The sequence below is a fragment of the Heterodontus francisci genome, chromosome 1 (assembly GCF_036365525.1).
Source record: "Heterodontus francisci isolate sHetFra1 chromosome 1, sHetFra1.hap1, whole genome shotgun sequence".
Taxonomy (NCBI): domain Eukaryota; kingdom Metazoa; phylum Chordata; class Chondrichthyes; order Heterodontiformes; family Heterodontidae; genus Heterodontus; species Heterodontus francisci.
Window position 1 is genome coordinate 245,025,537 of NC_090371.1, and position 14,934 is coordinate 245,040,470.

General features: G+C 42.7%; 1 protein-coding gene across 1 annotated transcript in view; it reads right to left on the reverse strand.

Annotated features, from left to right (window-relative positions):
• Positions 1-14,763, reverse strand: part of cetn4 (centrin 4) — a 52,784-nt gene extending 38,021 nt beyond the window's left edge. The window contains exon 1 of the mRNA XM_068042588.1: positions 14,604-14,763. Coding sequence (XP_067898689.1) covers positions 14,604-14,606 — 3 coding nt within the window. The 5' untranslated portion in view covers positions 14,607-14,763. The remainder of the gene's footprint in view (positions 1-14,603) is intronic.
• Between the last annotated feature and the right edge of the window lie 171 nt (positions 14,764-14,934).

Here is a 14,934-nt window from a genome sequence, read left to right on the forward strand (position 1 = left end):
TCTATGCCTTGCTCATTCAAGTACCTGTCCAGATGCCTCTTAAATGTCGCTACTATTCCTGCCTCCACCACCTCCTCAGGCAGCTCATTCCAGATACCCACTATTCTTTGTGACAGAGTTAAACTGATGTCTAGACCTCCAGCAGATTACAGCTTTCTTTCCAGTGACTATTTAACTTTAAAAAAAACACACCAGAACTACAAAAAAAATTAACACTTAAAAAACACTGTAGTTTATTCAGTGCAACTGCAGACCAGGTTGCACACAAAATCCACGTCAACTGCAATACCCTCATCATTGCTACCTACAATGTCCCAAAAGATCTCTCCAAGCAGGACCTATGTTATTCCAGTAAATTAAATACCAATAGTTAAACCACCTTTTTGGCAAAGATTTCAGAAAAACATCACAAGCTTCATGAACTAAAGACTCTTTATTGAGGTAGCAAAGCAATATTTTGCCAGGCTGAGTTATTAAGTGAGTACTTTGCATCTGTCTTTACCAAAGAAGAGGATGCTGCCAAAGTCATTATGAAAGGGGAGACAATTTAGATGCTGGATGGGCAAAAAGCTGGATAAAGAAGTCATTAGAAAGGCTGTCTATACCTAAAAGTTAATAAGTCATCAGAACTGGATCAGATGCATGAGGATGCTAGGCCCCCACCTGCCAAGAACAAGGTACATTAATTTTGTCATGAACACTGATCTTAAACTGTTACTGGAGTTAAGAAAGGACTTGTTAAACAGATCAGCCGTGGCTGGAAAAGACATTTGCATATGAACAGACAGTTTGGAAGGACAAAGCAGCCATTCCCTGACATTCAACCCACAATGGACTTTTGATCACCAGATGCTGAAGGTGGGGGAACTTGCATTCCAGGTTGACTGCTAAGATGGCCAAATACACAAAGAGACATGGTCAAATCAGCTAGTCACACAACTAACCTGTTGGGCAACCTGAGTTTTTTGAATTTGTGCGAACAGTTTGGGCAGAAAGCTGTTTGCTCCTGGACTGAGAAGATCTGTCTCCTGTCTGCTCCCATCTCTTACCACAAGCCTCTGAATCCACTGAAGACACATGAACCCCAAGAGAGAAAAGTCTCCTACAGCGAACAAGGTTTAAGAAGAATATTGGGCCCCAATGAAAAGCAAGATCTACCTACAATCAAGGACTCTACAGTGAGCTCGAAGAACTGTAACAATTCTTCAGATATAGCCTCAAACCTTTCCACTTTGTTTTTCTTCTGCTCTTTTCTGTCAGTATTTGCATGCGTGTATCGCGTATGCATGCTAGCCTGGGGTGTGGCGTGCATCCATAGGCGTTAATCGAATTAGAGTTTAAGTTTAATATCAACTTTTCTTCTTTAAGCCTAAGAAAGCCTGTTTGTGCTGTTTTCTTTGCCTTATAATTGGAAAGCGGTGAACAAGGATTCACCAAGAGGGAGCTAAAAACACAGTGTGTTTAAAATTAAACCCTGTTACAGTAAGACCAGGTGAAGGCTGAAAGGGAACCCTAAACCTCTTTCTCACCTGGTCGTTACAGAAATTTGGGTGCTTGCGCCCAGAATTGACCCACAGACAAACAAGAGAAATTGGAAATGGGAAGCCAAATTGTTCCCAATCTAAAAAGAGCGAGATTTAAATGCAGGTGTTTTTGTGGTTGTGTGTGCTCGAATACTAACATGTCTGCAACTGAAGCCAATAGCTTCCCAAGCCGGGGTGAAGTAACTTGGGATGTTAAAAGCATTATCTATGGAGTAGTTGAGAAAAATGGCTGAGAGGTGTGGGATCACTGTACATGGCAAGGTTAGGAAGTCTGAACTCCGAAGACTAGTGGCCAACTATTTTTCCCTTGAACCTGAAGCAGCAGAAACAGGGTTAGAAGCAGACTCCGACGGGCTACCGTTAGCAAATATACAATTGGAACAGAGGAAACTTGAATTTGAGGCAAGGGAGAAAGAAAGAGCCTTTCAGAAGAAACATGAAGAGAGAGAAAGACAGGAGAAAGAACAAGAGAGGAGAGAGAGAGAGACAGAAAGAACATTCTGGAAAGAATGCCAAGAGAGGTGAAGTGCCTTGAGTTAACTAGAGGGCAACAGAGTAACCCCAGTGAAAGCATGGCCAATATGGAGGAGCAGAATTCAGGGCTGGGTACAACTAGCTCAACTAATCCCAAAATTCAATGAGGAACATGTGGAAACGTTTTTTGTTTCCTTTGAGAAACTGGCAAGGCAGCTAAAATGGCCAGCTGCGATCTGGTCTCTTTTACTACAAAGCAAGCTAACTGGAAAAGCCAATGAGGTTTATTTCCTGCTGCCAGATAGGAGTTCATCAAGTTATGAACTGACAAAAAATGCTATCCTGGGGCATATGAATTAGTACCCGAAGCCTATCGCCAAAAGTTTAGAACCCCCAAGAAGCAAGCTAATCAAACTTATCTGGAGTTTGAAAGAAGTAAGCAGCTGGCTTTTGACCAGTGGCTAAGGGGTCTTAAAGTCCTGCTCAGGGAAGTGGTTCTGTTAGACGATATTAAACACTCTCTCCGACGCTCCATAAAGACCCACGTAGATGCAGTGTGCTCAGAGAGCTTGGCAAGCGGCCGTTCTGGCTGATGAGTTTGCTTTAATTTATAAGTCGGTGCAGGAAAATTTAATAGGATTCCTGAGGGTTATCAAGGTTTTGTGTCTGAAGGGAAAGTAACCCCATATCCCTCGAGTGGGGCAAGCAAGCCCACAGTAATTCTCAGGGACACAGGAGCCACTAGATCCCTTTTACTGGGAAAAGGACTGACCTTTCCCCCAGAGAGTGCAGTGAACACCAGAATGGTGGCGAATGGTACTGGATGGCAGTGTATGTCTGTACCTGAACAGCGGGTGCACCTGGAGTGTGACCTAGTTTCGGGACTGGTGACAGTAGGGATTGTCCCTAGTTTGCTGTGGACGGGGTTGACCTGCTCCTAGGTAATGATCTGGCGGGGGTGAAGGTGGTAGCCCTCCAGTAGTGAAAGAAAGACTACAGGAGGGCAGAGAGACAGGGTAGTGGTGGGAGACGGATCCCTGCAGTTTCCCTGAATGTGTAGTGGATCAGGCCATGATCAAATCAGCTCCCCCAGAGAAGACTACATTGGTACTGCAGGCAGATGACCATGAGGTCTGCCTGTCCGAGACTTTCTTTCGCAAGTTAGCAGACCCAGCAAATTAATTAAATGGATTTTCCCTCGCTGAGGCTCAGCGAGCCAACCCAGTGTGGCAAGAGTTAGCACAGGCTGCCCAGTCTGAAAGTGAACTAGAGGGAGTCCCTGATTGCTACTATTTAAAGAATGAGGTACTAATGAGGAAGTGAAGTTCTCCTCACAGACCTGAGAGCAAGGAGTGGGCAGTAGTGCACCAGTTAGTGGTGCCACAGAGGTACCGGCGAGAAATATTAAGAAGGACCCATAAAACTATAGCGGTTGTACATGCTGGTATACGAAAGCCCAAAGTCTGCATAAGACAGCAGTTTGACTGGCCAAAACTCCACAAAGATCTGGTGGAGTACTACAGGAGTTGCCACATCGGAACATAGGAGCAGGATGAGGCCATTCAGCCCAGCGAGCCTGCCCCACCATTCAATATGATCATGGCTGATCATCCACTTCAATGCCTTTTTCTCCAAACTATCCTCATATCTTCTCATGTCATTTGTATTTAGAAATCTATCAATCTCTGCTTTAAACAGACTCAATGACTGAGCTTCCAGAGCCCTCTGGGTAAAGAATTCCATCCCGGGAACAAGTCTGGTGAACTTTCGCTGCACGTCCTCTATGTCAATAATATCCTTCCTAAGGTAAGGGGACCAAAACTGCACACAGTACTCCAAGTGCGATCGAGCCAAGGTTCTATACAATTGAAGTAAGACTTCACTACTCCTGTACTCAAATCGTCTTGCGATAAAGGCTAACATACCATTAGCCTTCCTAATTGCTCGCTGCACCTGCATGTTAGCTTTCAGTGACCCATTGACAAGGACACCCAGATCCCTTTGTACATCTACACTTTCTAATCTCTTACCATTTAAGAAATACTCAGCACATCTGTTCCTCCTACCAAAGTGGATAACCTTACATTTTTCCACATTATACTCCATCTGTCACATTCTTTCCCACTCACTAAATCTTTCCAAATCCTTGAAGCCGCTTTGCATCTTCCTCACAACACATTCCTACCTAGTTTTGTGTGATCCGCGAACTTGTAAATACTAAATTTGGTCCCCACATCCAAATTATTGATATATACTGTGAACAGCTGGAGCCCAAGCACTGATCCCTGCGGTACCCCACTAATCACAACCTGCCAATGCAAGAATGACCCATTTATTCCTACTCTCTGTTTTCTGCCTGTTAACCAATCCTTAATCCAGTACATTACCTCCCATCCCAAGTGCTTTAATTTTGTGAACCAACCTCCTGTGGGGGACTTTATCAAAAGCCTTCTGAAAATCCAAGTATACCACATCCACCGACTCCCCTTTATCAATTGTTAGTAACATCCTCAAAAATCTCCAACAGGTTCGTCAAACATGATTTCCCATTCATAAATCCATGTTGACTATGCCCAAACAGATCATTATTATCCAAATGTCCATTTATCACATCCTTTAGAATAGATTCTAGCATTTTCCCAATGACTGATGTAAGGCTAACAGGTCTATAATTCCCGGTTTTCTATCACCCTACCTTCTTAAATAGTGGAGTGACATTTGCGACCTTCCTATCTGCAGGAATTGCTCCAGAATCTATAGAATTTTGGAAGATGATCACCAATGCGTCCAATAGCTCCATAGCTCTTTCAACACTCTGGGATGTAGAATATCAGGTCCTGGGGACTTATCAATCTTCAGCCCCAATACAACCTTCTTACTAATACTAATTTCCTTCAAGTCGTCATTTTCCCTAATCCCTTGGATCTCTAATTCTGGGAGATTTCTTGAATCTTCATGTGCCAGGTTGAGGGGAAACCCCAACCTACAGCGAAACCTGCACCCCTAAGTCCTGTACCGGTGTTAGGAGGACCCTCCAGCAGAGGGTTGGTCAACTGTAAGGGACCCCCGCCGAAAACAAAAAGGGACAGGCAGGCACAAGGCTGGCAAAAGGTTAGACAGAGAAGGGGAAAAAGCGATCAAGAGGGCAGGTTAAAGGAAGATCGGGAGGAATCCCGGATGAAAACCCCTACTGTCTGGTCAGCCAACCCGTAAAATATGAAAAGTTAGACCCCACATCCTCCTACGTAAATGCAGACACTAGGAGCACCACACCAGAGTTGCTAAAAGTATTTACAGGAACCTGCAGAGACAAAGAAAGACCTGTAGGGGGCAGAGAAACTGTGAGGGCGATGTCTCACAGTCGAAGTATCAGCGGGGAGTGCAGTAGAGTCTGCACAAATACCTGCATGCAGGCATGTCCTCTGGGACAAAGGGGAGATGAGCAAGAATCCTCCCCCAAAGTCAGAAAAAAGTGAACCACCCATCCCCTGAAATCAAAAACCTTTGCATGACTCTGCAAAGCATTGGAAGAGAGTTCATGATAGACCCGCCTACTACTGACTCTTTTTAAAAAACAATTATCTCAATAGGAACAAAGACCCTAGACAGCCATGGAAATGGGCAAACGGAAGAGAAACTTCCCCAAAAAAGAACCACATGTTTGCTGGAACGCCAAAAAGGGGGCAGTTTTAATAAGTTTTAGGATTTATGAATGAATGGAAATGAATGAGAGAGAATCATGTTTTTTTTTCTGTTACTTACATTTTTCTCTCGACCCATTTAATGATATGCACTTTTCTCAAATTGCATTTCATTCCACTGGATGTGGAGGAATCATGCCAAGCCCCCACCTGCCAAGAACGAGGTACATTTATTTTGTCATGAACATTGATCTTAAACTGTTTCTGGAGTTAAGAAAGGACTTGTTAAACAGATCAGCCATGGCTGAAAAAGGCATTTGCATATTAACAGACAGTGTTTGGAAGGACAAAGCAGCCATTCCCTGACATTCAACCTATAATGGATTTATGATCACCAGACGTTGAAGGTGGGGGAACTCACATTCCAGGTTGACTGTTAAGACGGCCAAATACACATGGTCAAACCAGCTAGTCACGTGTATAACCTGCTGGGCTACCTGAGTTTTTTGAATTTGTACAAACAGTTTGGGCAGAAAGCTGTTTGCTCCGGGAATGAGAAGATCTCTCTCCTGACTGCTCCCATCTCTTTCTCACAAGCCTCTGAATCCACTGAAGACACATGAATCCCAAAAGAGAAAAGTCTCCTACAGCGAACAAGGTTTAAGAAGAATACTGGGCCCCAACGAAAAGCAAGATCTACCTACAATCAAGAACTTTACAGTGAGCTCGAAGAACTGTAACAACAACTCTTCAGATATTGCTTCAAACTTTCCCACTTTATTGTTCTTCTGCTCTTTTGTGTCACTATTTGCACGTGTGTATCGTGTATGCATGTTGGCATGGCGTGCGGCGTGCATCCATAGGCATTAACCGAATTAGAGTTTAAGTTTAATAAATTTCAACTTTTCTTCTTTAAACCTATTTGCACTGGTTTCTTTGCCTTATAATTGGAAAGCAGTGAACAAGGATTCGCTAAGGGGGAGCTACAAAGATGGTGCGTTTGAAATTAAACCTTGTACAGTAAGATCAGGTGAAGGCTGAAAAGGAACCCTAGACCTCTTTCTCACCTGGTCGTAACAGTGGAAATTGTGAAGGCACTGGCCATAATCTTCTAATCCTCCTTAGATACAGAAGTGGTGCCAGAGGCCTGGAGAAATGCAAATGTTACACCCTTGTTCAAAGAAGGGTTCAAAGATATACCTAGCAACTACAGGCCAGTCAGTTCAAACTCAGTGGTGGGAAAGCTTTCAGAAATGAGTGTGAATGAATTAAGGAAAGCTGGCACGCATATGTTAAAGACAAATCATGTTTAACTAACTTGATTTAAGTTTTTTGATTAGGTAACCAATGAGGGTAATGCAGTTGATATGGTTTACACGGACTTCCAAAAGATGTATGATGAAGTGCCACATAATAGGTTTGCCTACAAATGTGAAGTGCATGAAATATAAGGGACAGTGGCAATATAGGATACGAAGTTAGCTGAGTGACAGGAAGCAGAAGAGTGGTGAATGCTTGTTTTTCAATCTGGAGGAAGGCATACAGTGGAGTTCCCTAGGGGTCAATAATAGCACCACTGCTTTTCTTGATATATATTAATGACCTAGACTTGGGTGTACAGGGCACAATTTCAAAAGATGCAAAAATATACAAACCCTGGGAATATTGTGAACTGTGAGGATAGTGATAGACTTCAAGAGGACCTAGAGTGGCTGGAGGAATGAGTGGGCACATGGCAGATTAAATTTAATGCAGAAATGTGTGAAGTGGTACATTTTGATCGGAAGAACGAGGAGAGGCAATATAAAATAAAAGGTACCATTCTAAAGGGGGTGCAACGACAGAGACCGAGGGATACATGGGCAGAAATCACTGAAGGTGGCAGGGCAGGTCGAGAAAGTGGTTAAAAAGGCATATAGGATCCTGTGCTTTATCAAAAGAGGCTTAAGAGTACAAAAGCAAGGAGGTTATGATGAACCTTTATAAAACACTGGTTTTGTGTCCATTTCTGGGCACCACGCTTCAGGAAGGATGAGAAGGCTTTAGAGGGTGCAGAAAAGAATTACCAGAATGGTTCCAGGGATGAGGACTTCGGTTTCAGGGATAGACTAGAGAGGTCGGGGTTATTCCCACTAGAGGAGAAGGTTGAAAGGGGATTTGATGGAGGTGTTCAAAATCATGAGGAGTCTAGACAGAGAAGATAAAGAGAAACTGCTTCCATTGGTGGAAGGGGCAAAAACCAGAGGACACAGATTTAAGGTGATTGGCAAAAGAACCAATGATGACATGTGGGAAAACTTTATTTACACAGTGAGGAGTTAGGATCTGGAATGCACTGCTTGAGAGTGTGGAGGAGGCAGTTTCAATTGTGGCTTTCAAAAGAGAATTGGATAAGCACTTGGAGATAAAATGCACAGGCCTACAGAGAAAGGGCGGGGGAGTGGGACTAGCTATATAGTTCTAGCAGTGATCCAGCACAGACATGACAGGCCGAATGGCCTCCTGTGCTGTAACCATTCTAAGATTTTATAGCTAGCTAACTGTCAATCTGTAAACTGAAGTGGAGCATGGTTAAAAAGGAAGAAATATTGGTAGAAAAGCCAGATTATCACTACACTCACTTAACTCTAGGTCTCAGGGAAGGAGGAAAAGCTTGTGCAAAGGATAACTATTACAGGACTGAAAGTGTGGTCTGACCAAAGCACTGTACAGTTTGAGCATAGTTTCCTTTAACTTGTAACTTCTTGTTTCAGTTAAAGAGTTCAGCACTGATTTTTTTTTTAAAGTTCTTTGTTGCTCTGTAGTGATCAGAATAATGTCCCTCAATTTTAATACTCCGCAGGCAGGAGCAGGTTAAAATGGTGAGGGCTTAAAATATCAGAATCAAGAACCCAATCCCATTCCCACCCTTTTACATTTTAACGTACAGAAATCAGGTTATTAACGACGCTCTCCAAAGGTCAGGGGGCCTAATTAACATTTCAAAGTTGCTGATTACATCATCAACACAACTCAAATTTAACTGGAAGTAAGCAGGGGGCCAGAGTGCTCAGCTACCCAGCAGCAGCTAATCCTGGGCAAGAGTGGCCAACTCCTGAAGGTGTGCGCTAAATATCTGGTCTTTTAGAACTCCTGGTGGGTCAAAAGTAGCAGGAGTGCTCATCAAAAGCTTCTCAGAACATTCCACATGTGCTCAGCTGCCAGGGAGGGGGTGGGTGGTAGTCCAACAATATTCTAATGAGGTCCAGCCATTAAGATCAGCGAGGTCTCCATGTCCCCAGCTTCTTTGGCCAATTACAGGCTCCCCCCACACCCTTTCTGACTCCCTGCTAATATCGGGGCAACGAGTAACCTGTTTACCAAAACTCCTAGATCCCTTCCTTACAGCTAGTTCAAGATCATTCATGGACTTCTTATTTTTTCTTACATGCACTTTATACTTGTCTGTATTAAAATCCATCTGCCACTGTTTCAGATTTTACCCAACTCATTTTGCAGTTGCTGAGCTGCTCCCTCAGTTTCATTTGGCCCTTATAGTTTGGCATCATCTATAAAAGTTGACCAATTTACATTGATCTGTTGAATTAAGGTCATTAATGTGAACTAGAAGCAGAAGAGGCCACAAAACTAGTTCCAGAAACACAGCACCCAGCAATCCCTGCATAAAAAATCCTTGCCTGTTAAGAAATACAAAGAAAGTATTAAGAGATGCAAAAAAGGAACTGTGAAAAAGACTTGAAAGGGATATCAAAGATAACAATAAATTTTTTAATCCATATATTGAGAGAAAAGATGGCAAAGGGGAATGTGGGCCCATTAAACAGAGACATAGGTTATACTGTAATTGTCAATAAGGAACAACAGACTTGCTAAATTAGTCTTCACAGCAGAGGAAGAAAAGATACTGGTCGTACAAGGAAAACTAAAATTAAATCAAGGGGAGGAACAAACTGGATTTAATTGGGCAAATGCTTGACAAGCCTCCAGGACCTGATGGTTTCCACCCCATGCTATTAAAAGAAATAGGTGAGGAAATTGCAAATGCAATGCCATAAATTTTCCAAAGATCACTCCATTCAAGAATTGAGATGTTGGATTGGAATACTGCAAATGTCCTTCACTATTTATGACAGGAGCGAGAGAAAAAACAGTTAAGTATAGTCAGTCATGGGCGGGGCGCGGTTACTGGAATCTGTCATCAGGAGAGAGCGACTCAGCACTTCGACAAGTTTGAGCTGATCAGAGAGTCAGCCTAATTTGAAAGGTTAAATCATATCTGGCTAATCCAGTTGAATTTTTTGGGGCTACTGACATGGTGGATATGGACTCCAGAAGCATTTGATAATGTTCCACACAAAATGACCTTGTGACGTGGATTGAAAATTGGTTGGGAGATAGAAGAGAATAGGCTTAAAGGGTACATAGTCTAATTAGTGAGATTTGATAATTGGTGTTCGCCTGGGATCAATATTAGAGCTTCAGCTTTTCACCACTTGGATCAGACAATAGAGAGTTGTATAGCCAAGTTTGCAAATAGCACTAAGTTAGGCAGAAGAATACGTTCTGTCAATGGGAGCAGGAAGTTACAAAGGGACAGAGACAGAGTGGGCAAAACTGTGGCAAATGCGGCTCAGTGTGGGAAAGTGTATATCCACTTTGGATCCAAGAAAGACAATTTTTTTTTAATGATGAGAAACTAGGAACTGTGCATCAAAGAGATTTGAGTGGCGATGTAAAAAGATCATAAACGTTAGTGGACAGGCAACTTGTCTTTGAAAGTGGGAATGGCTTACAAACAGTCATTCTAGAGTGAAAGGAGAACATTGGAAAATATGTCAATCCAGAATTAACCCTTCAGTTTCAGTAGACTTGACCATCGAATTGAGTTGTACTACTGACTTAAGGTTGTGTGCATCACTCTCTGTAACCTGGTGTGTTTTAATGTCAATGAAACCAATTGTTAGAAAAGTTTAAAGTCTTGATATATTTTACCTCCAATTACCCTAGAGGAAAGAGAGCTAAAAAAAACTACAGCTTCTTTATAAAGATAGTAGAAATTTTGAACTCTATTCTCCAAAAGGCTGCGAATGCTGCAACAATTGAAATTTTCAAGTTTTTTTAATCGTTCTTGAGATGTGGGCATCACTGGCAAGGCTGGCATTTATTGACCATTCATATGTATGAGTATGTACGAGTATGTTCAAGACAGAGATCGATAGATTTCTAGATATTAAAGATATCAAGGGATATGGGGATAGAGCGGGAAAAAGGCACTGAGATAGAAGATTAGCTGTGATCTAGTTGAACAGCACAGCAGGCTCAAGGGGCCGAAGGATCTACTCCTGCTCCTATTTCCTATGTTCCCTTGAGAGGCTGCTGGTGGGCCTTCTTAAATCAATGCAGTCCTTGCAGTAAAGTTGCTCCTGCAATACTGTTGTTAGGTAGACAGTTATAGGATAATAATAAAAAGTGCTGGAAATACTCAGCAGGTCTGGCAGCATCTGTGGAGAGAGAAGCAAAGTCAACGTTTCAGGTCTGTGACCTTTAATCAGAACTGGCAAAGGTTAGAAAAGAATTAGGTTTTAAGCAAGTGAAGGGGAGGGGGTAGGAAGAGAACAAAGGGGAAGGTGTTTGATAAGGCAGAGGGCAGCATCTGCAGTATTTTGCTTTTATTATAGAGATTTCTAGGATTTTGACGCAACAACAATGAAGTATGGTTAAAAAAAAAGTCCAAGCCAGGGTGCTGTGATTTAGAGGTGATGGTGCTCCCGTGCATTTACTGCCCGTGGCCTTCTGAGTGATTGAGTTTGTGGGTTTGGGATATGCTGCTGAAGAAGCCTTGGCGAGTAAGTTAATTAATGGTATATCAACAGTCAGTGTTTACACTGATGAAGTGTTGATCAAGCAGATTGTTTTGTTCTAGATGATGCAGAGATTCTGAAGTGTTTCAGTTCCAAAATCCAGAGAAGTGGAGAGTATTCTATCACACACCTAACTTCTGCCTTGTAGGTAGAAGTTAGTCCAGTTCAGTTTCTGGGCAAAATGGTGACTGCATCCCCCCCCACCCAACCCATCCACCCCGACGCCAAATCGCTGATGGTGGGAGATTTGCAATGGTAATAAAAATGGATGTCACAGGAAGGCGGTTAGGCTTTTTCTTGTTGGAGATGATCATTGCCTGCACTTGTGTAGCATGAATGTTCCTGGCCACTTATGCGCAAGCCTGGATATTGGCATGCAAGAATGGACTACTTCATTATCTGAAGTGGTGAATAGAGCATCACCAGTCCCACTTCTGACTTTATGTTGGGGGACAGTCATCAAAATATCTGAAGATAGTTAGGCCAAGGACATTAGCCTGAGGAACTCTTTCAGAAGTGTCCTGGAGCTGCAATAATTGGCTTCCACAATCACAACCATCTTCTTTTGTAATAGGTTCCTAAGTCATGTGGAGTGAATCAAATTGGCTGAAGATTAGTATTCAAGATGGTGGGGCTGTCAACAAGAAGCTGAGGAGGATTGCCCACTTGCACTTCCAAGTGGTGTTCAGCATGCAGGAGTCCCGATTCATCAGCTGTGGGAAGGCAGTAGATGCTAATCAACAAAAAGTTTCCTTGTCCATTTTTGACTTGAGGCCATAAGGCCAGATGGGGTCTGGAGTCAATATTGAGGATTCCCAGGGCTACGAGCTACCCCCCATCCCCCAACAGTATACTACTGTACGCCTGTTTCTGGTGGGTCAACATGGCCAGAGATTGTGATGGAGGAGCCCGAGACAGTGGCTGCTCTGTGAGAAGGACTATGTCAAGTTGTTGTTAGACTAGTCTCTGGAACAGCTCTCCCAACTTTGGCACCAATCCCCGATGCTATGTGAGGAGAAATTTTCAGGGTTAACTGGGCTGGGTATGCCTTTGTAGAGTTCTGAATTGATGCTGAGGTTCCAGCCAAATGATCTCTCTGGTTTCATTCTTGTTTTGCCTTCTAGTGGTTTGATACAACTTGCTTGCTAGGACACTTCAGAGGGCAATTAGGAGAGACATATAGGCCAAACCAGGAAAGGACGGGTTTCCTTCCCAAAACGGTATTCGTCGACAGCTTCAAGGTCCTTTTATTTATTTCAGTTTTTAAAAAGAATTAACCTTGAATTTTCAATCTTCAACATTCTCTGGATTATTATACCAATAAAATATAACCACATAAGAGATTAGCATGTAAAATTAAAGCGCATGGGATTGGGGGTACTGTATTGCGATGGATAGACAATTGGTTGGCGGACAGGAAACAAAGAGGAGGGATAAATGGGTCTTTTTCCAAATGGCAGGCCGCAGGGATCGGTGCTAGGACCCCAGCTATTCATAATATACATTAATGATTTAGATAAGGGAACTAAATGTAATATATCCAAATTTGCAGATGACACAAAACTGCGTGGGAGGGTGAGTAGTGAGGAGGATGCAGAGCGGCTTCGGGGTGATTTGGACAAGTTGAGTGAGTGGGCTAATGCATGGCAGATGCAGTATAATGTGGATAAATGGGAGGTTATCCACTTTGGTAGCAAAAACAGGAAGGCAGATTATCTGAACAGCTATAAACTGAGAGGGGAATATGCAGCAAGACCTGGGTGTTTTCGTACACCAGTCACTGAAGATAAGCATGCAGGTGCAACAGGCGGTAAAAAAGGCAAATGGTATGTTGGCCTTCATAGCGAGAGGATTAGAGTACAGAAGCAGGCATGTCTTGCTGCAATTATACAGGGCCTTGGTGAGGCCACACCTGGAATATTGTGTGCAGTTTTGGTCTCCTTATCTGAGGAAGGATGTTCTTGCTCTAGATGGAGTGCAGTGAAGGTTTACCAGACTGATACATGGGATGGCGGGACTGACATATGAGGAGAGACTGTGTCAATTAGGATTATATTCGCTGGAGTTCAGAAGAGTGAGGGGGGATCTCATAGAAACCTATAAAATTCTAACAGGACTTGACAGGGTAGATGCAGGAAGGATGTTCCCGATGGGGTCATGGTCTAAGGATACAGGGTAACACTTTCAGGACTGAGATGAGGAGAAATTTCTTCACCCAGACAGCGGTGAGCCTGTGGAATTCACTACCACAGAAAGAGTTGAGGCCAAAACATTGTATGTTTTCAAAAAGGAGTTAGATATAGCTCTTGGGTCTAAAGGGAGCAAAGGGTATGGGGCGAAAGCCAAACAGGCTACTGAGTTGGATGATCAGCCATGATCATAATGAATGGCGGAGCAGGCTCGAAGGACCAAATGGCCTACTCCTGCTCCTATTTTCTATGTTAAAATGATTATAATCTGTTAAATGAATAATTGGCAGAATTAATCAATTGTCTGCAAAAAAACTATAACAGCTTATTTTCTGTAGTCAAAAGAGAGAAGCATAATGCACAATGACAATGTACACATTAGAACATTTGAGTTTTGGAGCTGAGATTCATAGCTCATGGTTGGAGTGGCCTCAACTTGCTAAAAAGCCAGGTAGTATTCGAGAGAGGCTGGTATTTAATATGTCTATTTGATCTGGGTTGGGTCGGGGCAAACTGGATCATAGTCAATAACTAAGATGTTATTAATATTTTAACTGACAGTATGATTTATTTCCCTTTACAATAAAATTCAGATTTTAAAGCCAAATTTTGACTTTGAATCTGTTTGACCTAAACTTGCAGCTGCAAATTTAAAAGATGAGTTACATTGAGAATAAACAGAGGGGCCACATATTGGAGTCAAGACAGCCTTCCTGAAAGACAATATTTGACAGAGCTGGGGGGCGCTCAGCGGGCACATCACACACACGATATATTTTATAAATGTGAGATATTAAAGTGGAGGACTGCGAAAACCAATCATTAAATGAATTACTCAATAAATAATCACTCAAATAACGGCTCAAATGAATCTATTTAAAAAAACATTCTTACCATTGTCCAAAGGTAAGTACTTAAAATTGTATAAAACAAACTGCTACGCTGAAGTCTCCCACTAACTGTTTTATTTTTCGAACGTAAACAAACTCTCGAACACCTCACTTAGTTTTCCAGGCAAACACACTCACTCGTCAACCACCTGGGCGGGCGTACGACGTCATTTTAACTGACACTTCGGTTGGCCATTCACAAACAGGTATCTGCGCTGACACGACGATGACGCGCCATCATTAACCAATTAGGTCCGAGAGTGGGCGTGACTCATGACATCAGGTTTGGTTGCGCAGAAGCCGCGCGCTTGGTAACGCAGCAACCTGATACAGGC